Here is a 26,981-nt window from a genome sequence, read left to right as displayed (position 1 = left end):
AGAAAGATTAAATTGACTGATTTGGGATGGCATTTCAGTCAGTCAGTCGATAGTGAGAAAGCAGATAGATTGATGGACAGGTAGACTGATAAATTTAGGTTAAGGCGCGAGAAAGGGGATGCACAGTTATCTACGACAACATATAAGAGCAGCCGACCTACTAGGGATAAATAAAGCGAGGAAGTCAATAATGAATGACACATACGAGTAAGTTTCATATTTCAACGCTGTGGTCTTTCATATGAAGCAAATATATGACGGCAGTGAAGCAGAGTTCTTGCAAAACTAGTATCATAAAACACTTAAAAACCAGTCTATCAAAATATAAAAATAAGACAAAAACTTTTGAAAATACTCTTCTAAGTTCTACGTTATTCCATCTAGTAAGGTTCATCAGAGAGAAGGTTTAATAATTCGAAGCTCGTCTGCATACACGGACACGCACAAAAAGCATATCATCGCTGACCAGTCCTCGCTCGACACACACACACACACACACACACACAGACGGTTGCGATGCGGCAGCTGATCCTAAATAATTAATGTAATATATCCATACCAGTGATATTATTCCAAAACTGAAGTGAAATGAAGGGCCATCATACGAGGCTGCATCATTCTGACACGCACGCCCCGCTCATGCCAGCTCGACCCGCGGATTCACAAGCTTCATTGTGGGTTTTCTGTGAAGTCATTGCACGCGATGTAATTCCGTTTAGTTTACCGCATGTCTGCCTGTGGGGTGAAGAAGCAGAACTTATTCTCAGACGGGACGTCCAGTGGTTAGCTTATATTTCAAGGCCAGGTGGGGTTTGTGAAGGAAAAGGGTAAATGTTAATGTTTTACTGTGAAAAGGAATGAATGGTGAAATATATGGAAGGTTGACAGGGGTTACTACAGCTAAAATATCCTTGTTTACGCTCGTGCTGTCGTTACGCATACATCGTATGCGTATGAAAGGTAATATATATATATATATATATATATATATATATATATATATATATATATATATATATATATATATATATATATATATATATATATATATATATATATATATATGGAAATCTAACACCGACTCTACACGTAAAATATCCTTGTTTATATTCGTGCCGTCGAAACATGCACTGTCTAGCTTTAAATTCAGTGATTCAGAACACACACACACACACACACATAGGGAGCAATGCAGTGTGGTGTCTGGCTGCATTACTGACACACTCTCAAGATAAGGATGTGAATGGAGCCCAGGAAAGGAAGGAGCTGATATCGCCTGTCTAACAGCAAGACTCGTATTCTGAAACGTTTTGCTCTCTCATGACTATTTTCCAAGGCCACAGAGATGATTAGCCAAGTTCTCAAGAGTGTTTCAGCTACTAATAATGTAGAAATCTTGTTAATTCGTTACTTGAATCATAAAAACACCCTTAAAACCCGCATCAATTCAACTATAGCCTTTTGAATGTGATGTAGGTGCAGCGCAGACGTGTCTGCTTAGACTCGTATCCTGTTTGACATTATACCACGTCATTTCATAGTAACTCTCTTCAGGAGCCACAGGGATGACCAGTTAGGTTTTGATAGGTATTTATCTCACTAATGGCGTACAACCCTTGATAAACTACCACTACAATCATTAAACCTTCAAAGCATTGTTCTGGTAAGTGCACGGTTGTTATGTCATTAGCCTGTGTTCCTTGTACTGCTGTCTGGACCTTCACCGTTAAATGAAACTTTTCTCTTACAGCTTCGTGTGAGATGACTGTTAACGAGATTTCTGTGAGGCGACGCTGATACCGAAGCACGCAAAGTTACAAGCTCAAGCTCAAGGGAATGCTGCTAAAGCTGCACAGCCGTGGCTGTTGAGATGCATGCACAGGTGCAGACTTGTGTCTAGTCCAGCCACTGATCGATCTCACCTCAGACTCTCACGCATCACTCTCCCAGAATCCACAGACCACGTATCCACACATCCACCTTATAAACTTCCCTCCCCCATCCACTCTGCCTCTCTCTCTCTCTCTCTCTCTCTCTCTCTCTCTCTCTCTCTCTCTCTCTCTCTCTCTCTCTCTCTCTCTCTCTTTCCCTCTTCTTTCCTGCTTGCTTATCTGTTTTCCTGTTCACCTCCTTCATGATTTCTTCCTCCCGTTTCTCTCTGTTTCTCTGTGTATCCTTCCTTCATGTGTCCTTCCTGTTTCTCTCTCTTTCCTTGCGATCTCCCACGTGGTGCATCTTCCAGTGTCACCCTGCGGTGCCTCCCATGATCCCACTCCTCCTCTCTCGTTCCCACGCCTCCTCCCATGTTCTCACACCCCTCTCCCATTGTTTCTTCCCTCTCTTTCATGTTCCTACGCCCTCTCCCGTGTCTCCACTATCTCCCATGCCCCGATTCCATGTTCCCACGCCCCCTCCCTTGTTCCTACATCCCCCCTTCCAGTTAATTAGCGCGCGTAAGACAGGTGGCGGGTAACAGGATTAATGTTGGTGAAACAGCCCCCTGGTGTTATTTTATTAATGACCTCTCGGTGATTACTGAGTGGGTAAAAACAATCATGATGGTTCCCGCTTCAGTATTAATTACACTTTGACCTCCCCACCCTCCCCCCACGCCCACCCCACTCGTAAGCCTCGCGAGGGTGTTTACTGTTTCACTCGTGTCTTCATTGCCCTTCGGTACTGATTCACGTATTCGCTGCAACCTCATGTACGTGTAGCGCTTAGAACCATATTCCACAATACTTGAGCGCCGCACCTACACCACTTTTAAATGGGTGTGCTATATTTAAAGCTTCACAGGTTCTTGAGGGTGTTTTTACGGTGCTAGTGACAGATGAACAAAGTTTTTCCCATTATCAACGGGAGGAACAATCTTGAGAACCTGCCTAGTCATCTCTGTGGCCTTTGAAAATAGTCGTGGTGAGAGAACAAAGCGTTTCTGAATACGGGGAAGGTCTTGTCCCTGGCATGGAATAGACGGGTAAGTCACAGAAACAGGAGAAAAGTTGAGGATTTTTTTTTTCTTTTTTGTTCTGGTGTAGGCTTAAGGGGTGGTAATGCTGATAGGATAATGCAGCAAGGGTGTGTGTGTGTGTTGCAAGAGATGCTGCGGCGCCTTGATTGCCTCGCCAGTGCAACACACAGGTGGGGCCGGCCGGTGTCTCGCTCAGGTGTTCGGTGCAGCCTCGCTTTACTACCTGAAGCGTGAAGCGTGAAGCGTGAAGCCTTTTTATGAGGACACGTCGCGCTTACGAATCAGCGAAGCCATCAAGGGGTATTTTCCTACCTCTCTCATCCGCTTCTCCCTCTACCCCCTCTTCGTCCCCTTCTCCCTCCCTCCCTCCTTCTTCCCTCCTATCTCCCTCGTCCATTCCTTGTCCCCTCTACCCCCTCTTCGTCCCCTTCTCCCTCCCTCCCTCCTTCTTCCCTCCTACCTCCCTCGTCCTCTCCTTGTCCCTTCCTCCCTTCTTCCTTTTTTCCCTCCTACCTCCCTCGTTCTCTCTTTGTCCCCTCCTCCCTCCCTCTCTCCTTCCCTTCCTCGTTCCCTCGTTCCTCCTACCTCCCTCGACTCCGTCCTTCCCTCCCTTCCCTCCCGTTCTTCCCTCACCTGTTCCTCTCCCACTCCTCCCTCCCTCTTTCCAGTGGACGCGATAACGGCCGTGTCAGGAAAACTGTGGCGCAGGAAAAGGGAAAACGTGAATGAAAAAAAAAAGTGACTGATGATAGAAAAAAAAAAAATTTGGAGGAAATGGTGAGCTTACGATATTCTCAGTGGGCATGCCTCGGGTTAATAAAGGGTTTTAAGGGTGTTTTAAGATGTTTTTAGGATGTTTTAGGGTCATTTGGCACGATTTAAGGTGTTCAAGGGTGTTTTTGGGTGTCTTAGGGTGTTTAAGCATGTTTTTAGGTGTTTTAAGGTGTTTTTAGGTGTTTTAAGGGTGTTTTTAGTGTTTTAAGATAGTTTGGCATGTTTTTAAGGTGTTTAAGTGTGTTTTAAGGTTGTTTTAGGGTCGTTTGGCATGAGTTAAGGATGTTTTAGGGTGCCTTAGGGTGTTTGAGTGTTTTAAGGATGTTTTAAGATTTTAGCATGATTTAAGGGTGTTTAAGGACGTTTTTGGGGTATTTTAGGGTGTTTAAAGGTGTTTTTAGGGTGTCTTAGCACTCGACCTGGTAACTGAGGGTAATAAAGACGGGAAAGAGAGACAGAGAGAGAGACACACAGGGACAGACAGTAGGCGAGTGAGGAGGAAATGAAAAAAAGATAAACCAGATAAAGATTAGCCAAGGTAATTAGTCTTGTGGTGAGTCATGATTGTCTAGACTGATCCATCTGTGTCCTGTTCTAACCTGCCTTATCCTACGTCATCCTAACCCAACTTAATGTAAGCTTAACCTTTATCTCACCTAACCTCACCTGTCTTATCCTACGTCATTCTAACCCAACTTAATGTAAGCTTAACCTTTATCTCACCTAACCTAACCTGTCTTATCCTACGTCATTCTAACCCAACTTAATGTAAGCTTAACCTTTATCTCACCTAACCTAACCTAACCTTATCTGACCTAACCTTACCTAACCTAACCTGTCTTATCCTACGTCATACTAATCCAATTTAATGTAAGCTTAACCTTATCTCACCTAACCTAACCTTATCTGACATAACCTTACTTAGTCTAACCTTATCTGACCTAACCTGCAACATCTCTGCGCCGCACCTCCACTACTTTCAAAATTCTTTAGTTCAAATGACACGGGTTTTCAAAGGTACCTTTTTATTATTCTAGCGACACGTTAACATGATTTCTACATTATTAACAGGTAAAACACCCTTGAAAACACGGCTAAGTGTCTCTGTCGCGCTGGAAAACACTAGTGAGGGAGCAGAGCGCTTCTAAACACGGGCATAAGGAGAAAGGGCGTCAGCGTGTCCTTACGTCCTCATTTTTTAACTTACACTGCTGAATATTTGACGCTGGTGGGTGACAGTCGCTGCGAGGTGTGTGTGTGGGTGTGTGGGTGGGTGGTTGTGTGTGTGTGTGTGTGTGTGTGTGGGTGGTTGTGTGTGTGTGTGGGTGGGTGGGTGGGTGGGTGGTTGTGTGTGTGTGTGTGTGTGTGTGGATGTAGAGGATATTACTGCCACTGACCTTGACTTCAGTACCAGAAAACCCTGTATTCGTACTTTGCTGTCTCATTATTTTTTATTTATTTATTTATTTATTTATTTTATTTATTTATTTTTTTTTTAAGGCCAGGGGACGGTTAATCGGATTCTTAAAGCGTGTTTTTCTCATTAGTGGTATTGAATGCTGGAGAACACCTTTGAAAATTCCTAGTTGAACTGTTATCACAATCATGAAAACGTCCTTGAAAACTAATAACTCCCTCTGGATTCTTGTTAAATTGTCACTAGAATCATGAAAAGCCCATGAAAACTTATATAAAATTTCCTTGAATCATAAAAAAAAAAAAAACATGAAAACCAATGATATATATATCCTTTCAATCTTACTAAACTATCACTAGAATCATAAAAAAAACACCCTTGAAAACTCCAGTAAGGTCCTTTAAAGCCTGGCAAAAGTAACTGACTAAACATACTAAACACCTAAGTCTACAGAACTAAAACCCCCAGTGGTGACTCCCTCCACACGTGAGAGAAGCAAACGAATCAAGTCAATGGTATTCATTACATTTTACGCTAAGTCCAAATTGCAAGGGTTTACCGGCGTCAGTTGGACCAGTGCGGTGTGCTCACTCGTGCGGGGGAGATACTGAGGCTTAGGACGGCTTGAAAATCGTGTAATTTTGGCAGCTTAATCCTTTCACAATGCTTGAGTCTCCCCCGCCAAGTAATCCACTCCTGCAAATCGGCTTGGGTCGTGGTGCTCCAAAGACTCCACTACTCCGCACTCCACACTGCTCCCCCGTCCCTCCCGCCAATAGAATCACGGGCTGAGGAAACCACACTGCAAGGTGAGATGAAAGGCTGATCTTAAAGATGCCAGTGTTCCCCGCCCCCCGCCTTCCCGCGCGCGCTGAGGTGTGGGCTGCACCGCTGAATGGAAATGGTACCTTCTGATATTCAACTCGCTAACTGTGCATGTCTGGCTAGTTTGACCTGACATACATACATACATACATACATAGGTAGATAAACAGACACAGACAGGCAGATAGATAGACAAACAGACAGACAAACAGACTGGAGGACAGACAGAAAGGCAGGATAAACAGATATAGATCAATATGCAGGCACAGATAGATAGATAGATAGATAGATAGATAGACAGACAAACAAACAAACAAACAAACAAACAGGTATCAGGTGCAATCATATACTGAACTAACACCCCCCAAAAAAAAAAAAATAAAGAAAAGAAAAGAAAAAAAATTACCAACTTGTGCCTTGTAGGAGAAGAAAACGTATTATTTATTTGACTTCTCCACTGGCGGGACGTGACGGAGGAGACAATGTGCCGTCCATGGGATGCTGGTGCCGAGTAGAGGGCGCCTTTGTGTAAATCCTCTCTAGACAATCATTTATCCTATCATCTATACGTTCCTTGGCTTCTGTTTAGCCGAAACCCCTTGAATTATTACCGTTGTTGTTTCTTGTTTACCTGAAGAATTCCAAGCAGCGGCTGAGAAGTGTATTAAAAAGATGCTAATTTTGTCAGGGAGTTTAAATGTTCTTTCTCCAAAATGTGTAAGTATAAATGTGTTCCAAATAAATGTTATGCGAGTTTTCAAGTTTTATAAGTGGTGGTAGTGGTGGTGGTGGTGTTGCATGACCTGCAGTGTTTGTTTAGACAGACGAGTCAAGGTGAGGGAGGATGGAATTTCTCACCTCCAGCTCCTCCTCCACCACTTCCTCTTCCTTCTCCTTCTCCTCCTCCACCACCACCACCACCACCTCCTCCTCCTCCTCCTCCTCCTCCTCCTCCTCCTCCTCCTCCTCCTCCTCCTCCACCTCTTCCTCCTTCTCCTCCTCCTCCTCCTCCACCACCACCAACACCACAACCACTGTGTGTGTGTGTGTGTGTGTGTGTGTGTGTGACCTGACAACTCTTCTCTCTCTCTCTCTCTCTCTCTCTCTCTCTCTCTCTCTCTCTCTCTCTCTCTCTCTCTCTCTCTCTCTCTCTCTTTGTATGTGGTATGTTTAACAGAAACCATACTAAAAAGGAAATAAAGTTGAGAGAGAGAGAGAGAGAGAGAGAGAGAGAGAGAGACTGCCTGCCTGCCTGCCTGCCTACCTGCCTTCCCACGGTACCTGGCAAGATCCAGGAGACCAAAGACAAAGACCTGAGAGTTACGTTTCTATATCGGACACATTATTTTTTTTTCAGACTGAGATCCACACACACTCCTATGGTTTTGTTGTCACGGCCTTGAGTGATGTTGAGTCATAGAGTAATGGATTAATGACAACATCAGCATTTTTCTCTAAATCCTTCGTGTGTCGTGCAAGCGCAGTAAGCGTCAAAATTCACCTCCTCTTACAACCAGTAGGACAACTTGGACTGTACGTCAGCCGTTCAGACATGACACCAACTCGTCACGGTGGTCAGATAGAAATGAAAATTCACCGTGTGTTATTCACCTGCAAGATGGCAGTATGTAACAGTAAGTTCATAAATCTCCCACCAGACGGCAGAATACTCACTAAGATAATTTGCAAGGCTATATATCACTCCAGCTAACAGATGGCATGGCAAACCGATACACCGTCTGATTCACTAATTGACTGACTGACTACCTAGCTGAGGAACCAAACAGGTAATACACATAATAAGATCATTAACCAACGAGCCAATGGGCAAATAAAACAGAGCTACTTCAAAACTTAAAAATAAGACACTCAGAATGAAAAATATGTGAAATATCAATAAAAATGGAAGAGAGACTACTTCAAGTCACCATCTATGAGAAAGAAAGCATATCTAGTACATACCTGCAGCCACACTAATGACCAAGCCACACCTGTCCTTCGCTTACCTGTGGAGAGGCGGAGATTAATTACTGAAGAAGGGGAGCACTTCATGAGGGGGAGAAGGGAGGGAGGGAAGGTGGGAGGAGGGTTGGGAAGGAGGTAAGTACCAGTCTGTTTAGAGCTCTCTCTCTCTCTCTCTCTCTCTCTCTCTCTCTCTCTCTCTCTCTCTCTCTCTCTCTCTCTCTCTCAACACAAAAAGGTCACAGCAATAAACTTAACAAGAGAAAAATGAGATAAGGACATGCAGAAACAATTTTCCAAATAGAGCAACAGATCACTGGAGTTCATTACCATATATATATATATATATATATATATATATATATATATATATATATATATATATATATATATATATATATATATATATATATATATATATATATATATATATATATATATATATATATATATATATATATATATATATATATATTACAGCATAGTCATCCCTGTTATCCATGATTTCAGCCTCCATGGTTTCACTGTACATGGATTCCTGCAAAGCACAAATTCAAATAACAGAGGAGGAGATGAGAGGCAACTTACCAGTGTTAATTGTCTTTCTCTATCTATTTAGTTAATTGATAAATAAAATGTTTGTAAGCATGTACATGCAGTTTTTCTTTACTTAAACAAGGTTTTCATGGCTCAGGGGTGTTAACTAGTTTTCCTTAGTTAGAATGACTACTGCTTCCATGTACAAGACTTGCCTCTGTGTGCTGAACACACAGCAGGGGTGAGGATGTCTGTCTTCATGTCTGTCTTTCTCTCACCCTAAACCTTCCAAACCTTGGTTCTTGTGTTATACATGATAGAGAGGTGGCCCATAAAATGTACTTCAGCCTTCCATCACCTGAATCTAATGCACTTTATATTTCTGTCCAGAATTATGCCAAGTCTGTCCTCCAACTAGCCAAAACCTCCTTCATCAACAGAAAATGTCACAATCTTTCTAGATCTCTCTCTCTCTCTCTCTCTCTCTCTCTCTCTCTCTCTCTCTCTCTCTCTCTCTCTCTCTCTCTCTCTCTCTCTCTCTCTCTCTTTGTGACTTCTGCCACCTAGCCATAAATATCTCTAATAACACTGCTTCTTCATCTTTCCCACCTGTATTTCAACTTGATGGCAATACTGCCATCTCATCTATCTCTAAAGGTGAACTCTTTGCTCAAATCTTTGCTAAAAACTCTACCTTGAGTGATTCAGGGCATGTTCCTCCCTCTCCTTTTCCCTTGGATTATTTCATGCAACCCATTAGTCCCTCATACACCGGACGCACACCGGACGTCAAAACATCTTCATGTCAAACTGCACCAGCGCACAAGTGCATTAAAACCTTACTTAAATTAATTAAGAATAAAGTTTCTATTGTAAGTGCATCAATGTTTTTGGTGAGTTCAAGATGAGCATGCCTTTCACAGAAGTAATGAACTGGTAACAATGATGCTTCTCAGAATAGGCAGACTGCTAGATCATTTGTCAGTTTCAGCCTGTGATTCAGGCTTGCAATCTGTGACAAATAATGATTTCAGTTTTCCTTTATTTTCTTGAGATCTAATTGACATATCACAATGTCAACAGTACCACTGTAAAGTCCATAAAAAGACAGTTTAGGTAATGTACAGCCCACAAAATGCTTGCAGGAAAAGTTTTGAGCTACAAAATTGTGAACATTCTTGTTTTGTATTTATTTTTGAGGGAAAAAGTGGGTGAAATTTTATTTTTGGCAATCACCAAAAGACAATTTCCTTGTGAATCTAGTGATATATAATATGTGCCTTCTTATAAGTCTCAAAAGAAAGAAAACTTCTAAATCAAAGTTTTGCAAGGTGCACAGAGAGGCTACAAATGGCTGCCAACAGAAGTATTGGACAGAAAACTTGTGAAACTTACTGGTGCATGAGAGAGTTAAGATCCTTCACAATGATGTTTGCCATGCCCTCACTGACATTAACCCTTGGAAGGCTTATGGACCTGGTGGGGTCCCTCCTATTGTTCTCCAAAACTGTGCTTTTGTCACTGTCTTTGCCTGGGCAAACTCTTCCAGCTCTGTCAACATCTTCCTTTCCTTCATGCTGGAAGTGACTTCTAAACCACAGCATTAAAAGCACTTCAACATAGAATATTTCTGACTTAGAATAACTTGATCTTTCATTGCTGACAAAGTATGACCTCCCTCCTAGGACACCCAGTATATGTGTATATGTGTACAGTGTTCATCCTAAGTATTGACCCCCCTCCCCCCTGGCTGGAGGGTCTGGTACTAATGGTGTAACAAGCATGGCCCTCTTGAGAGTGAACCATTTTAGCCAAGAGTCTCAGCCCCTGTGATGACATGAGTGCATCCCTCAGCTTCACGCCACTGATCTATAAGCTGTACTCAGCGTGCCCTGAGGCGTGTTGGAGACCACTAACACCAGGCGACTTTTTCCGCATTCTGGCGCATTATTGCGCAACAACATCTTTTGATAACTCGCTGTTTGTTAATATGGCTCAAATGAAAGAGTACTCATTTGAGACTATTGTGCAGACCATGGGCCTCAAGGAAGCAGGTAATTCAGTCCAAGAAATAGCTGAACAGTTGGCAGCATCCAGGACAAGTCAAGCACTGCTCAAGGTGGTTCAGGCAGGAAGGGAACTGTGATATGCCTCAATCTAAAACACAGTGTGGGAGCCCCACAGGGCTGTTACTGTCTTAAAGCGTCCAGTGGTCTTGACATCAGACTCCACTGGCTGCTTTAAGGCAGTAACAGTCCCCTTATTTGTCTTCCAGGGCCACCCACACCATTTTTTAGTTTCAGACAGCACAATTCCCTTCCTCCCTGAACCACCTTGACCAATGCTTCACTTGTCCTGGATGCTGCAACTGTTCACTTATTTCTTTAACTCAATTATACACATACACATTCTTATTCCCCTATAAATATTGCAACACACAAAATGACAAGAGAAAAGAAAAAAAAATGCACAGAAAGTAGAGAATCGGAATGATACGAGCTACACTGCAGGTCACTGGTTAAAATTACAAGTGCTTTCAAGTGTGTGTTTAAGGTTCCAGTGGCAGATTAACAACATGTCTACACTATTTGCAGAAGAAGCACTAAAAATACAATATTTCCCATATTATACATACATAATGGTGTTTTTGTATGTGTGTGTGTGTGTGTGTGTGTGTGTGTGTGTGTGTCGTGTTCGTTATATATATTTTGTAATAGATTGAGCTTGTGTAATTTATGTAATATCAACGCCAATAAATAATTAGAGTCGATTCATATAACAGTAAATGTTAACACTATCGTAAAACTACTATAATTTATTAATAGTTATATTATACTAATGTTTTTTTTTAGTTGGCTAAAAAAAAAAAAAAAAAAAACGTTTTTTCTAATACCTACATTTTCCAAGATGGCCGCCGTTCACTCCCTGGAAATCATGGGGTCGAAAGTCTTGCAAATATACGTGTTAATGGCATTCATATTGATCTTACCTATATAAATGAGTTTTCTCTTTTTCCTCTTTTCTTTAACTTCTTGCACTAAAAACTGACAATTAATAGAACAAAACATTACGAAATAATAGATACAATGGAAGAGACGCTTACACTATCCTATAAACTGTTTAGAAATAGTAGAGATTAATTCAATTTTTTTAGTTTATGTTAAAATGTTTTCGTTTTCTCTAATGCAAGACATCCGCCGTTCTCTTTTATCTCCCTAATTTACAAAGAGTAAGGTCAAATTTTTGCAAATTTACGTGTTTACATAGACCTTTTTGACATTACACGTATTGCTAGAAAGAGAGAGAGAGAGAGAGAGAGAGAGAGAGAGAGAGAGAGAGAGAGAGAGAGAGTGATAACGAAAAGAAGAGGAGGAAGAGGAAGAGGAAGAAGAAAAGAAGAGGAAGAAGAAAAGAAGAAGAAAAGAGAAGAAAGAGGAGGAGGAGGAGGAACAAACAAACAACAATAACCTCTTCCTCCTCCTCCTCCTCCCCCTTTATACCCTTCTCTCTCTCTCTCTCTCTCTCTCTCTCTCTCTCTCTCTCTCTCTCTCTCTCTCTCTCTCTCTCTCTCTCTCTCTCTCTCCTCTCTCTCTCTCTCTCTCCTCTCTCTTCTTCTACTACTACTACTTCTACTACTACTACTACTACTACTACTACTACTACTAACCTTGCAGTTGGGCAGGTCCAATTGGATAACACCGTCCCCAACACCAAAATGGCCGCCGGGGTAAGCCTTCCCCACGCCCCCTTCATAACCCATGCTTCTACACGCCACCTCAGACAGACAGAGAGAGAGAGAGAGAGAGAGAGAGAGAGAGAGAGAGAGAGAGAGAGAGAGAGAGAGAGAGAGAGAGATTTAATAAAAGTGATTAATAGAAATAATAATAATAATAACAATAATGATAATAATAATGATAATAATAATAATAATAATAATAATAATAATAATAATAATAATAATAATAATAATAATAATAATAATAATAGAAGGAAGAGAAGGAAAAGGAAGAAGAAGAGAAGAAGAAGAAGAAGAAGAAGAAGAAGAATGAGAAGACGAAGGAGAAGAAGAAAAAAAGAAGAAGAAGAAGAAGAAGGAAGAAGAAGAAGAAGAAGAAGAAGAAGAGGAAGGAAGAAGAAGAAGAAGAAGAAGAAGAAGACGAAGGAGAAGAAGAAGAAGAAGAAGAAGAAGAAGAAGAAGAAGAAGAAGAAGAAGAATGAGAAGACGAAGAAGGAGGAGAAAAAGAAGAAGAAGAAGAAGAAAAGAAGAAAGAAAGAAAGAAAGAAAAAATATATCTATATAAATAAAATAGTAGTAGTAGTAGTAGTAGTAGTAGTAGTAAAAACACTCACAAAAATTCCAACAACAACTACTACTACTACTACTGCTACTACTACTACTACTACTACTACTACTACTAATAATAATAATAATAATAATAATAATAATAATAATATTAATAATAATAATAATAATAATAATAATAATATCATCTTACCTGAGCCTCCGCGTGACCGAAACTATCGTCACAGATAGTTCCCCACACACTATTTTTCCCTTTGCAGAGATCTCCATTCTTGGAGACTTCAATGTTCACCACCAGCTTTGGCTTTCCTCTCCCTTCACTGACCATCCTGGTGAACTAGCCTACAACTTTACTATCCTCCACGATCCTAGAGTAATTGGTGCAACACCCTACTCGTATTCCTGATCGTCGTGGAGATACGCCCAACATTCTTGACCTTTTTCTGACTTCTAATCTTGCTTATGCTGTCACCCTTTCTTCTCCATTGGGCTCCTCCGATCACAATCTCATATCTCTATCATCTCAGGATCCCCTAAGTGAAGGTGCCTCTGGCGTTTTGCCTCTGCTAGTTGGGGGGACCTGAGGAGGTATTTTGCTGGTTTTCCTTGGAATGACTACTGCTTCCGTGTCAGAGACCCGTCTTTGTGTGCTGAGCGCATAACAGAGATGATGGTGTCTGGCATGGAGGCGTACATTCCTCACTCTTTTTCTCGTCCTAAACCTTCCAAACCTTGTTCTCGTGGTATACATGATAGAGAGGTGGCCCACAAAAGGTACTTAAGCCTGCCATCACCAGAATCTCATGCACTTTATATTTCTGCCCGGAACCATGCCAAGTCTGTTCTCCAACTAGCCAAAAACTCCTTCATTAACAGAAAGTGTCAAAACCTTTCAAGATCTAACTCTCCTCGTGACTTCTGGCATTTAGTCAAAAATATCTCCAATAACTTTGCTTCTTCTTCTTTCCCTCCTTTATTTCAACCAGATGGCACCACTGCTATCACATCTATTTCTAAAGCTGAACTCTTCGCTCGAACCTTTGCTAAAAACTCTACCTCGAACGATTCTGGGCTTGTTCCTCCCTCTCCTCCACCCTCTGACTACTTCATGCTACCTATTAAAATTCTTCGCAATGATGTTTTCCATGACCTCGCTGGCCTAGATCCTCGGAAGGCTTATGGACCTGATGGTCCATAATGGTCCTCCTATTGTTCTCCGAAACACTATTGTTTCTCCGAAACGACTAAGCAAGGTGCTTGCACCTTGCTTAGTCAAACTCTTTCTGCTCTATCTGTCAACATCTAACTATCCTTCTTGCTGGAAGTTTGCCTACATTCAGCCTATTCCTAAAAAGGGTGACCGTTCTAATCCCTCAAACTACCGTTTTATTGCTTTAATTTCCTGCCTATCTAAAGTTTTTGAATCTATCCTCAACAGGAAGATTCTTAAACATCTATCACTTCACAACCTTCTATCTGATCGCCAGTATGGGTTCCGTCAAGGCCGCTCTACTGGTAATCTTCTGGCTTTCCTTACTGAGTCTTGGTCATCCTCTTTTAGGAATTTTGGTGACTTTTGCTGTTGCCTTGGACAACAGATAGAGTCTGGCACAAACCTTTGATTTCCAAACTAACCTCCTACGGTTTCTATTCTCTCTGTAACTTCATCTCAAGTTTCCTTTCTGACCCTTCTATTGCTGCTGTGGTAGACGGTCACTGTTCTCCTCCTAAATCTATTAACAGTGGTGTTCCTCAGGGTTCCGTCCTGTCACCCACTCTCTTCTTATTATTCATTAATGATCTTCTAAACCAAACTTCTTGTCCTATCCACTCCTACGCTGATGATACCACCCTGCACTTTTCCACGTCTTTTCATAGACGTCCAGCCCTTCAGGAGGTAAACATTTCACGCAGGGAAGCCACAGAACGCTTGACTTCTGATCTTTCTAAAATTTCTGATTGGGGGAGAGCAAACTTGGTATTGTTCAATGCCTCAAAAACTCAATTCCTCCATCTATCAACTCGACACAACCTTCCAGACAACTATCCCCTCTTCTTCAATGACACTCAACTGTCCCCCTCTTCTACACTGAACATCCTCGGTCTGTCCTTTACTTATAATCTGAACTGGAAACTTTACATCTCATCTCTAGCTAAAACAACTTCTATGAAGTTAAGTGTTCTGAGACGTCTCCGCCAGTGTATTTCCACCTTCCTATGACTTGAATTCCTTCAAGAGGGAGGTTTCAAGACATTTATTCATCAATTTTTGACCACTGCTTTGACCCTTTTATGGGACTGGCATTTCAGTGGGCATTTTTTTTTATTGGATTTTTGTTGTCCTCGGCCAGTGTCCTTTATAGGAGATTTTATAACACATTCTCTCTCTCTCTCTCTCTCTCTCTCTCTCTCTCTCTCTCTCTCTCTCTCTCTCTCTCTCTCTCTCTCTCTCTCTCTCTCATCTCGATAGATACACAGTCATGTACACCAAGTCCTCCGTGTGTACAAAATCTTTTGTGCGTTTCTTGCCCCGCACACAATACATCATTGAACAGAAAACGGGATCCTGACCTACGTAATGCTAGAATTAAATAATTCATTTTAGTTTCCCTTAAAACCAGTCTTTCACCATTATTCTGTCCACCTCCCAGATGCAAGAGTTAACCAGTATTCTCAGTCTTTCACCATTATTCTGTCCACCTCCCAGATGCAAGAGTTAACCAGTTTTCTCAGTCTTTCACCACTATTCTATCCACCTCCCTAATGCAAGAGTTAACCAGTATTCTCAGTGTTTCACCACTATTCTGTCCACTTCCCTGATGCAAGAGTTAACCAGTATTCTCAGTCTTTCACCACTATTCTGTCCACCTCCCTAATGCTAATTAGGTAATTAGCTAATGGTATTCTCAGTCTTTCACTACTATACTGTCCACCTCCCTGATGCAAGAGTTAACCAGTATTCTCAGTCATTCACCACTATTCTGTCCACCTCCCTGATGCAAGAGTTAACCAGTAGAAAATTTAACTACTACTACTACTACTACTATTACTACTACTACTACTACTACTACTATTGCTTACCACTATTACTATCACCGAAATAGTTATTCCTAGTAAATTTTACGGCTCCTTTAAGACGATAGTCCGACACACAACATCGGCCGCCTGATAGTCAAAATAGTCATCACATATGTATGACCATTCACTACTACTGCTACTACTGCCATCATTTTTGTTGTTGTTGTTGTTGTTGTTGATGATGCGAATCTGAATAAGAGTAAAGGGTTAGGTTAGTAACAGTAGTAGTAGTAGTAGTAGTAGTAACCACAATTCTTAATTAAAATATCTTAAACTTCAGCAATTGTAACTACCACAATTGTAGCTACCACAATTGTAACTACCACAATAATTGTAACCACCAAAATTGTAACTACCACAATTGTAACTACCACCAATTGTAACCACCAAAATTGTAACTACCACAATTGTAACTACCACAATTGTAACTACCACAATTGTAACCACCAAAATTGTAACTACCACAATTGTAACTACCACAATTGTAACTACCACAATTGTAACCACCAAAATTGTAACTACCACAATTGTAACTACCACAATTGTAACTACCACAATTATAACTACTACAATTGTACATACCGTAACATTTCCACTGTAGTCATGTTTTCCACCTACCAACATTACTTCCCAGCCACCACCACCACCACCACCACTACTACCACAATCCATCTCATCACTGCCATCACCACAGTGGTCATAATCATCACATTTAAATTGTGGTAGGATGCACTTGTGGTTGTGGCAGACGAACTGTGGTGGCGAACAATGTTGGTGGTGGTGGTAGTTGTAGTAGTAATAGTGGTTACTGTGGTGGTAGTCAAGACGGTGGTCAGTCAGTATATAGGTAGTAAGGAGGCACCTGCAAGGATAATAATAATAATAATTGTGATTGTGATAGTAGTAGTAGTAGTAGTAGTACTAGTAGTAGTACTACTAGTAGTAGTAGTAGTAGTAATAGTAGTAAGAAGAAGAAGAAGAAGAAGAACTGTAGATAATATTTCTCTCTCTCTCTCTCTCTCTCTCTCTCTCTCTCTCTCTCTCTCTCTCTCTCTCTCTCTCTCTCTCTCTCTCTCTAATAAATAATAATAATAATAATAATAATAATAATAATAATAATAATAATAATAATATGATAATAATTGAAAACCATAATAATTCTCTCTCTCTCTCTCTCTCTCTCTCTCTCTCTCTCTCTCTCTCTCTCTCTCTCTCTCTCTCTCTCTCTCTACCTGGTGTGCGGCTGGCTGAAGCAGCATGCGGGATAGCCTTGTGTACAGCCTTCCCTCAGGGATGCAGTTCTTTGATCTAGAATTATCTACAAAAATAAGGAATAAAACGAGTAATTAGCCAATATATACGAAGGAATCGTGTTTCAAGATGCAAGCGATGAGCAGCACACGTTATAGGCAGAGATTTGCTTGTGTGGGTGTCATGGCACAAAATACCAATAGTAAAAAAAAAAAAAAAAAAAAGAGAAGACAATACCATCCAAATAATAACAATGCCATGAAATATTTTTTTATAGCCTAAAGGAACGGTCATAAATATAAAAATTTACTTCTTGGTTGTGTAAACAAAATTTTGTATACACTTTTGGAATCAATAAAATTTTAGAACAAGAAAATTAAATGAAATTATAAGCTAGAAATTGTTAAATTAATTGTTGATATTTTGAAATGGTACAGAGTAATATCCCTTAGTTTACAAGGCACTGGAAAATAACCATATTCCCGGGTTCTCCTGGGCCAGCCACAGGAAAATCACAATCACTAAACATTGTAGATTAAGAGAAAATATGCCAGTACTGATAATATTCTTTATTTTGAAAGAAATTCTTTGTTAATATTTAGATCCAAAAATTATCATTAGACAGTGTTATAATCCAGGAGTACGTGGGACCATTAGCAGAAATGTTCAAGAATAATTTGTGAATATAGAATGGGTGTAAACTATCAAGGACATTGCAAAATTATGCCTTATCATTAGGCGGAGGGCTTGTTCCGTGGGTGTCAGGCGGCCAGTACAAAGTGTGGCGTGGACACTGTTTAGTTGGGTTCTACTTGTTATACGGAACAATAAATAAATAATCAAAGGCAATCTCTTAGGCAGGGTAAAAATGCTTAAATTAACACAGAATACGAGCTGGCGCCTTCCCAATATTAGTCAACAAAAGAAAAATAACAATGTGCTCTGCCCACAAACATTCATTCTCTTACTGTCTTTCATTTTCCCTTCTTTTTATCTTCTTCTATCCAAGCTCTTTACCCTTCACCAACTTTCTATCTGTTCTGTTCTGTTGAGGTGCGTCTTCTGTGCATCCCCGGCCCGGCAGCACACGACGCCAGGACTTGTTGAAACCTTCTTTGGTGTGGCGTGGCGGCTTACAGCGGGAATATGGAGGTGTGCATGCTTAGTGTGCACAGTTACTAGCAATGTATGTATCGCAATGTTGTATATGCAGTAAAAAATATTGTGTGCAGAGAAAAGTAAGCAAATATGAAGTATTACACGTATATTTGGTCCTTAAATAGTGATGGCCATGACTGACCGGGAAAGAAGCTCATTTTGGCGTTATGGCGTATTGAGATATTGTTAGTGTGTAAATAGATGGAAAATTTAATGTTTCATATACCTTGCTACTGAAAGTGCAGTAAACATAGCGAGTTATGCTATAATGGACATGTATCCGGTCCTCAACACAACGTACTCTGGGTAAGTCAGGGAACAAGCCCAAATTGACGTTATTGTGCCATACTGATATATTGTTTGTGAGTAAATGAATAGGGGATTGAGTGCTGCATATATTTAATTCCTTTATGTGCAGCAGAGAGAGCGAGTCATGTTACAATGAACAAACTTGTGGTGGGATAGTTACGTATGCATGGATTTGAGGGTTGTGTGCTAAAAAACCTTCCACCATAGTGATCCACAGGTTCACGTGGAGGAGATATCGAGATTAAAATGGTGAACAGAAAAGTCTGGCTGAGTGTTTAGCAGTGGATGAGAGATGAATTAAGGAAATGGTTGGCATGCCAAGGAATGTTTGATGGGCGTGTCCCACAGAATTAAATGGAACTCTGGTCAGACCACAATGCCGTGATGAAAAAATATATATATCGTTGTTACACACATTGGGGGAAAGTTATTTAAATAGTTGGACAGTAAGGTGTGTAGTAGAGAGGAATGCGAGAAGGTATGTGAAAGACAGAGAAGTGAGAGATAGTTGGGGAGGCCTCAGAGGATAAAGATGTTAAAAAGTATTCATTGATATGGTAACTACAAGGGAGTCTTGGGGATACAAGTTAAAAAAAAAAAGTGCATGGCTGAGATGGAGGTGGCTGTGGAAGAGAAGAGGGCCTATGAGAAAATGGTGCAGAGAAATGACTCAGAGGAAATTAAAATGAGGAGAAATTAGAGTGTAGGTCTTGGAATATGAAACTGAAGGAACTCATAAGAAAAAAATAAGATGAGAGTGGATGAGAAGTTTGGTAGAAAGCTGAGTGTAAGGAGATCACTGACAATAAGTTGTTCTGGAAGGAAGTGAAGAAAGAGGGGGGGAAGAAGAGCATGGAATTGTGTGAGAAGTTTGGTAGAAAGCTGGGTGCAAGAAAATTAATGACAATAACTTGTTCTGGAAGGAGGGGACAAAAGAGAGGGGGAAGAAGAGTGTGGGATTGTGTGAGTAGAGAGAGGGTATAAAGTTCTTGTAAGCAGCAAGAAAGAAGTGCAAGTTACTTGGAGAAGACTTTGTCAAATGAATAAGATGACAGGAGAAGCAATAATAATTAGCATGTGTATAGAAGCAGGTAGAGAATGTGAGAAATTGTTAGGGAGATGAAGAAAACAATAGTTGTGATGAAGTGTGGCAAAGCTATAGACACTGATGGAATAACTATGGAGAAGTGATAGCAGACTGGATGATTTGAATTACGTGAATTGGCTTGGAAACAAGGAGGCAGGACCTGATGAGTGGATGGAGGCAGTTATTGTATGTTTATATAAAGGGAAAGGCTGCAGGAATGTACAAAAAGGTTACAGAGGGTAGATAAGTTTGCTTAGTGTGTCAGGAAAAGTCTGTGGGAGAGTCTTGACTCAGAGATTGATAGAAGTTATTGATAGAGGTGATGGTCGTTGGGGAACAGGAAAGTTTCAAGAAAGAAATGTGTTGTGGAGCATATGTTTGCAATCACAATTATAATAGAGGCATGCTAAGGTAAACATAAATATTACATGTACCATTCATCTAGAGAAGGCTTATGACAGAGTGGGTAGAAAAGCATTTTGGGATGTTCTTAAAGTTTGTGATGTAGGAGCACAGGTGTTAGAAGGAATGTGTGTGTGTGTGTGTGTGTGTGTGTGTGTGTGTGTGTGTGTGTGTGTGTGTGTGTGTGTGTGTGTGTGGAAGGAGAGCTTGGAAAGATTTACTACAGGAACAACAGTGAAAATGTGTAAGGTAGCTGAAACAATTTTCTCTCTCTCTCTCTCTCTCTCTCTCTCTCTCTCTCTCTCTCTCTCTCTCTCTCTCTCTCTCTCTCTCTCTCTCTCTCTCTCTCTCTCTCTCTCTCTCTCTCTCTTTGCTGCAGTGTTGCATCTCTTGGTATCTTTCATGCTAACTGCATGCCTCGCCACCTCTTGTGGTCTCATTGTACAAGGTTTTCTAGTATTCAGTCCACCTGCCAAGTGCATGAGTTAACCAGTATTTTCTTAATCTTCCCTTTCACTGGTAAACTCTGGAACTCTCTGCCAACTTCTGTTTTCCCATTCCTATGACTTCAGTCCTTTCAAGAGGGAGGCCTTATGCCACTTCTTCAATTTTGGAAATCATTTTGGCTCTTTTCTTCAGGAACTGGCACCTTAGTGTGCCTTTTTTTTTTTTTCTTTATTGCCCTTGGCTCTTACATCAAAGAAAAAAATTCTATATTAGTCTCCCTCCTTCCCATGGCACACTTTGTGATTGTATGGTATTAGGATTACTAAAAATTGCAGATGGTGGCCCAGACAGAATCCAGTACACCTGCAGAGCAAAGGAAGGAGGACCAGTTCAGGTGAAAGTGGTCATATTCACCAGGGAGCAGAAAAGGAAAGTATTTCAGGATGTTCATGACTCCAGTAGAGGAGGAGTTCACATGGGCATCACTAAGACTATTGCCAAAACTACAGAGAGATTTTATTGCATAGGCATTAAGAAAGATGTAGTGAATTGGACAGGTGAGTGTGACTGACGTCAGAGATCTGAAAAGATGAAAACTGTAGCACCAGTCCTGAATCCTATTAAGAGTGAAGGCCCTTGGCAGATGGTTGATGTAGATTTGATGGGGCCCTAAAAGAAACTCAGTCTGGCAACAAGGACATCCTTACTTTAACAGACTTACACTCCAGATTTATAGAGGCATTTCCACTGCCTTCAAAATCTGCTGATCTGGTATGTGATGTATTGCAGAGTATTTTCCACTGTTCTGGTCCCCCAGAGAAAACCTTAACTGATCAGGGAAAGGAATTCTGTAATACATTAAATGACACTCTTTTCCATTGTCCAAGTGAAGCACCTTGTAACACTTGCTTGCCACCCCCAAACTAATGGCCAGGATGAGAGGACCAACCAGACGCTGAAGGGCTCTTTAATTAAATTGGTAAATGAGAATCAGAATGACTGGGACAAACACTCGGAGGCTGCTCTGTTTGGTATATGAACATCAATGCAAGCTTCAATAAAGTGTTCTCCCTCTTTCTTGAAGTTTGGTAGACAGCCAACACTGTTGAACTGCACCAAAATGATCTTCATGAAAAAGTTGATATTTTAGAATTCCCAAATTTGAGCCCCTCAGATGAGTCAGTGGAATCAAGAAAGAGTCGCTTGACAGCCATAAAAGAAAAAGTTGCCAGTCATGTTGCTAAAGCACAAGCTGAACAAAATAAATAATATGAAATGAGGAAAGCTAAAGGACATAAGTCATTTGACTTTAAGATTGGAATGAAAGTTGTTGTAAAGAATAATAAAAAGCAAGGAAGGAAAGGTTCCTGGCTTGAGGAGGACTGGCTTGGGCCTTATGACACACCCAGCATCTTAGATAACTCTGTACAAATCACCACAAATGGAAAACTCCTTCAAAATAAAACTGCATTAATTCACATTAAACTTTATAAATCCCTCAGTAGGTACTGCACAGGAGCATGCACAACTTTGTGGCCAAATGCTGCTGCCATCAGCTGCAGGGAGTGCTTCTGCTGTCTCTGTCTTTCCAGAATCCATGGCATCTGGGGAGGAGCCTGGAGAGGACATTCCCCCAGCCACAGACCATGCTGGTGTGAGGCAGCAGCCTGAGGTGCTCCTTTGTAAAGGATTGCACCATATCACTCCCCTTGAGGTGCTCCTTTGTGAAGGGTCGCACCATATCACTCCCCTGCCTCTCACCACTGTCAGTAAGGAATGCATTTCAGGTATTGTAAAAGTCCCCAGGTATGTAATGTGTATTGCAGTTACCTAGGTCTGTGCTGTGCCCTGTAAACACCTTCATCCAACTCTTCTTTGCACTCTCCTATCCTTCTCTGTAACTTAACCTCAAGTTTCTTTTCTAACTGTTCTATTGCTCCAGTGACAGACAGTCACCATTCTTCTCCTAAGTCATGTTCCTCGGGGACCTGTCCTGTCACCCACTCTCTCTGCTGTTCATCAATGATATAACTGGTCACCATTCTTCTTCTCTCAGGGATCTGTCCTGTCACCCACTGTTTCTGGTATTCATCAATAATCTTCTAACTGGTCACCATTCTCCTCCTCCCAGGGATCTGTCCTGTCACCCACTCTTTCTGGTATTCATCAATAATTTTCTAACCAAAAATCATTGTCACGTTCACTCCTATGCTGGTGATATCACTCTGCATCTTTCCACATCTTTTTGTAGATGTCCAAGCATTCAGGAATGTAACAATTCACTCAGAGAAGCCACAGAATGCCTGATTTCTGACCTTTCTAAAACCTGTGATTGGGAGAGAGCAAAATTAAGTGTTGTTTAGTGCCTCAAGAATCCAAGTTTTACATCTAACAAATAAACACAACCTTCCAGACAACTATCCCTTCCTCTTCAGTGACCTTCAACTGTCCCCTCTATTACACTGAACATCCTCGGGTCTGTCCTTTACTAGTAACCTAAAATGGAAATTTCACATCTCATCTCTAGCTAAAACAGTTAAGCACTTCGAGTTGTCTCCACCAGTTTTCCTCACCCCCACAGCTGCTAACTCTGTACAGGGGCCTTATCCATCCATGTCGGCCTCGCTGCACAAGACCTTCTTTCTCTCACTTCTATTCTGTCCACCTCTCTAATGCAAGAGTTAACCAGTATTCTCAATCATTCATTCCTTTCTCTGGTAAACTCTGGAACTCCTTGCCTGCTTCTGTATTTCCACCTACCTATGACTTGAATTCCTTCAAGAGGGAGGTTTCAAGACACTTATCCATCAATTTTTGACTACTGCTTTGACCCTTTTATGGGACTGGCATTTCAGTGGGCATTTTTTTTTATTGGATTTTTGTTGCCCTTGGCAACAAAAAATAAATAAATAAATGTATGGTGTATGCCTCACATGTATGGGGGTACTCCACTCGTGTTGCTCAGCTGGTTAGGGTGGAATCAAAAGCATTTCATCTCATCAACTCCTCTGACTGACTGTCTTCAGACTGCCTGCCCCCCCCCCCCCCCCCCCCCCTCTCTCTCTCTCTCTCTCTCTCTCTCTCTCTCTCTCTCTCTCTCTCTCTCTCTCTCTCTCTCTCTCTCTCTCTCTCTCTCTCTCTCTCTCTCTCTCTCTCTCTCTCTCTCTCTCTCTCTCTCTCTCTCTCTCTCTCTCTCTCTCTCTCTCTCTCTCTCTCTCTCTCTCTCTCTCTCCTGCAGTGTTGCATCTCTTGGTATCTTCTGTAGTTTCTTGCATGGCAGCTGGTCTTCTGATCATCTTAACTGTCTGCCTCTCCTCCTGTTGTGGTCTCGTGGCACAAGGCTTGCTACTATTCTGTCCACCTCCCAGTATTCTCAGTCTTACATTCCTTTAACTGTTAAACTTAAGAACTCCCTGCCTGATCCTGTATTTCCCCCTGCCTGTAACTTCAGTTCTTTCATGAAGAGGGTCTCATGACACTTATCAAATTTTGATAAATTTTTTCTTCATAATCATATTCTATTGAGATTGGCACCTTAATGTAGTCTTCTCTATATAAGTTAGTTGTCTTTGTCTTTCCAGAATCCTCAGCATATGGGGAGAAGCCTGGAGAGGACACTTCCCCAGCCACAGACCATGCTGGTGTGAGGCAGCAGCCTGAGGTGCTCCTTTGTGAAGGGTCACAGCATATCACTCCCCTGCCTCTCACCACTGTTGGGAAGGAATGCATTTCAGGTATTGTAAAAGTCCCTGTGTACAGTCTACAGGCCATCTAGGGAGGAGCCCTGAGGTGGCACTTGTAGATAACTGGATCCTTATTAAGGGGATAAAGATTTTCCAGAAGTGTTAGTGTGATGTGGATCAAGAAAACTTAAAATATTATAAACCTTTCTTTTATTTGTTTGATTATTTTGCTGAGTATTATTTTGTTCATGACTGATGTGGTAAGGAGGGGAGTAATCTCATAGTATCTCGTCTCTACACCTATCTAGTTTGGTCTTAAAAGCGTGGACAGTTACGGCATTGACAACGTCTTCACTGAGTTCATTCCATTTGTTCACACTTCTGTGAGGAAAACTATACTTCTTAATGTCTCTTCTACAGTTAACTTTCTTCAACTTCTTATTGTGTCCCCTTGTACTCTGTGTGTCTAAAGTTATAAAACACATTTTCCATACCATTTACCATTCTATAGGTGTTTATTAAATCTCTCTCTCTCTCTCTCTCTCTCTCTCTCTCTCTCTCTCTCTCTCTCTCTCTCTCTCTCTCTCTCTCTCTCTCTCTCTCTCTCTCTCTCTCTCTCTCTCTCTCTCTCTCTCTCTCTTATTTTCAAGGGTAGGAATTTCCAACATTCTTAATTTCTCTTCCTAGGTTGACTTGCTCAACTCTGGAACCATCTTAGTGACTGCTCTTTGTACTCTTTCTAATTTTATAATATTCCTCCTTGTATGAGGAGACCACACTTCCAGGCTTGGTCTTATCATGGAAATCAACAACTTTTTTATCATTTCTTTATCCAAATGTGAGAATGCCATTCTCATTCTTTTTAACAAATTCATCATCTTTCCAGTAATTTTATCAATGTGTCTGTATGGAGTCAAATTTTCAGTAACTGTTACTCCCAAATCCACTTCCTCTTTTGATTTATGTAACTTCACACCATCCATCTCATAATGATATTGTATTCTTTTCTTACTCTTACCAAACTCCATTACTTTACATTTACTTAAATTGAATTCCATTTGCCAAGATTTACTCCATCTGTTTATCTTATTTAAATCATCTTGCAGTACCAGTACCGGTACTGGTACAGGAACAGTGCGATTCCCACCATTGTGCGAGCCATCAATCAGTAGTCCCTTCTAGATTAGACTTACCTTTAGGATTAATGTTAAGTATTTCCCCACCCCCTATGTACATTTTCAGTTTGTTAACTGCCTAAATAATAAACCGTTTATTATTATTATTATTATTATTATTATTATTATTATTATTATTATTATTATTATTATTATTATTATTATTATTATTATTATTATTAGTCATTTACATTTTCTATCCTTCTCATCAGCTTAGCATCATCTGCAAATAAGTCCATATAACTGTCTATTTCTTCATTTATGTCATTCACATACATTACAAACATTATCAGTCCCAACACTGACCCCTGTGGGACACCACTAGTTACTTTCAGCCAAGATGAATTCTGGTCTTGTATTACAGTTCTCATCTCTCTATCATCCAGATAGTCCTCCATCCACTCCAGCAGTCTTCCTCCAATTTTTCCATATTTTTTTATCTTCCATAGCAATCTTTGGTGTGGTACTTTTGTCAAACGCTTTCTTCAAGTCTGAGTAGACACCATCCACCCATCTGTCTCTCTCCTGCACAATGTCGACTACTCTTGAATAAAAGGACAGTAAGTTCATGGAGCATGATCTTCCCCTCCTAAATCCAAATTGACAATTTACCAAAACTTTATCTCTTTCCAAGTGTTCCATCTATCTCTCCTTTATTTTTCTTTCACAGTTTTCCTACAACACTAGTCAAGGACACTGGTCTATAATTTATTGGGTCTTCTTTATTTCCTCCTTTGAATATTGGTGTAATATTTGCTCTCTTCCAATCTTTTGGTACTCTTCCCTGTGATAGTGGTGTCACCACTAGACTGTGAATTTTATAAGCCAGTTGTTCTCTACATTCCTTCAATATCTAGTTTTATGGGACAAGAGGTATGCTGGTGCTATCCCATCTCCATATCTTTTAATATACAGTTTAGCCTTGAATCCATGTATACTTCTTGCATTTACTATTTCCTTATCCAGACTGTTCTATACATCTGTACTTCTTTGTGGGAAACTATATTTTTTTGATGTCTCTTTTACAAGTACTCTTCTTCAGCCTCTTTCCATGTCCTCTAATATCTCACGTATCCTAAACCATCAAGTCACTCTGGTCCACCTCCTCCACTTCCTCCTGTGCTTTGTATATAGCAGTCAAGTCTCCCCTTTCTCTCCTTTTTTCCAGTATTGGTGGGTGCAACTCTGCCAGTCTCTCTTCGTATGACAAACGACTCTTCGTACCATCTCTCAGCTTTCTCCAACTTCATTACATCCTTTTTCATGTAGAATGAGCACACTACAGCTGCATATTTCAGTCTAGGTCAAATCAGTGATATAATCATCTTCCTGATCATCTTTTCATTGTTATACTCAAAAGATGGCCTTATTCCTCTCAACAAATTATAGGCTTAACAAATTATAGGTTTCTCCTGTAGTTCTGCTAATGTGTTTCTCTGGGATCAAATTTCCACTGACCGTAACACCCAGATCGTTTTCCTCCTCTGCTTTACTCAACCTCTCACCATTCAACACATAATTTCCTTTTACTCTTCTCTCACTCTTTCCAAATTCCATTACTTTACATTTCTCTGGATTAAACTCCGTTTCCCATCTATG

At 40.8% G+C, this 26,981-nt stretch overlaps 1 protein-coding gene and 2 long non-coding RNA genes across 10 annotated transcripts in view; 1 reads left to right on the top strand and 2 right to left on the bottom strand.

Moving 5' to 3' along the window:
* The window catches only part of LOC135098588 (uncharacterized), an 85,008-nt gene extending 72,743 nt beyond the window's left edge, over positions 1-12,265 (bottom strand). Inside the window, exon 1 of one of the 2 annotated variants that reach the window (XR_010267143.1) lies at positions 12,157-12,265. This is a non-coding gene — a long non-coding RNA (uncharacterized LOC135098588). Of the gene's footprint in view, positions 1-7,952; positions 7,970-12,156 lie in introns of those variants that run through there. The other variant, XR_010267144.1, reaches the window with a different exon arrangement.
* Positions 12,266-16,517: 4,252 nt separating this feature from the next.
* On the bottom strand, positions 16,518-18,216 carry LOC135098580 (uncharacterized). The gene is made up of 3 exons (XR_010267131.1): positions 18,090-18,216; positions 17,103-17,188; positions 16,518-16,732 (listed from the first exon to the last, which is right to left on the bottom strand). It is a non-coding gene; the product is annotated as an uncharacterized LOC135098580 (long non-coding RNA).
* The window catches only part of LOC135098578 (uncharacterized), a 36,580-nt gene continuing 27,773 nt past the window's right edge, over positions 18,175-26,981 (top strand). For 2 of the 7 annotated variants that reach the window (XR_010267128.1, XM_064000943.1), the window contains exons 1-3: positions 18,226-18,585; positions 20,860-22,311; positions 24,106-24,258. Coding sequence is in view for 5 of the 7 variants with exons in the window: in XM_064000943.1 (XP_063857013.1) it covers positions 22,065-22,311; positions 24,106-24,258 (400 nt within the window). In the remaining 2 variants the exon portion in view is untranslated. Of the gene's footprint in view, positions 18,586-20,859; positions 22,312-24,105; positions 24,259-26,981 lie in introns of all 7 variants that reach the window. The other 5 variants (XM_064000940.1, XM_064000939.1, XM_064000938.1 and 2 more) reach the window with 5 other exon arrangements.

This window comes from Scylla paramamosain, unplaced genomic scaffold, assembly GCF_035594125.1.
Source record: "Scylla paramamosain isolate STU-SP2022 unplaced genomic scaffold, ASM3559412v1 Contig69, whole genome shotgun sequence".
Lineage (NCBI taxonomy): Eukaryota > Metazoa > Arthropoda > Malacostraca > Decapoda > Portunidae > Scylla > Scylla paramamosain.
The sequence above is the reverse complement of the archived record's forward strand: the minus strand, read 5'-3'. Positions and strand labels throughout refer to the sequence as shown.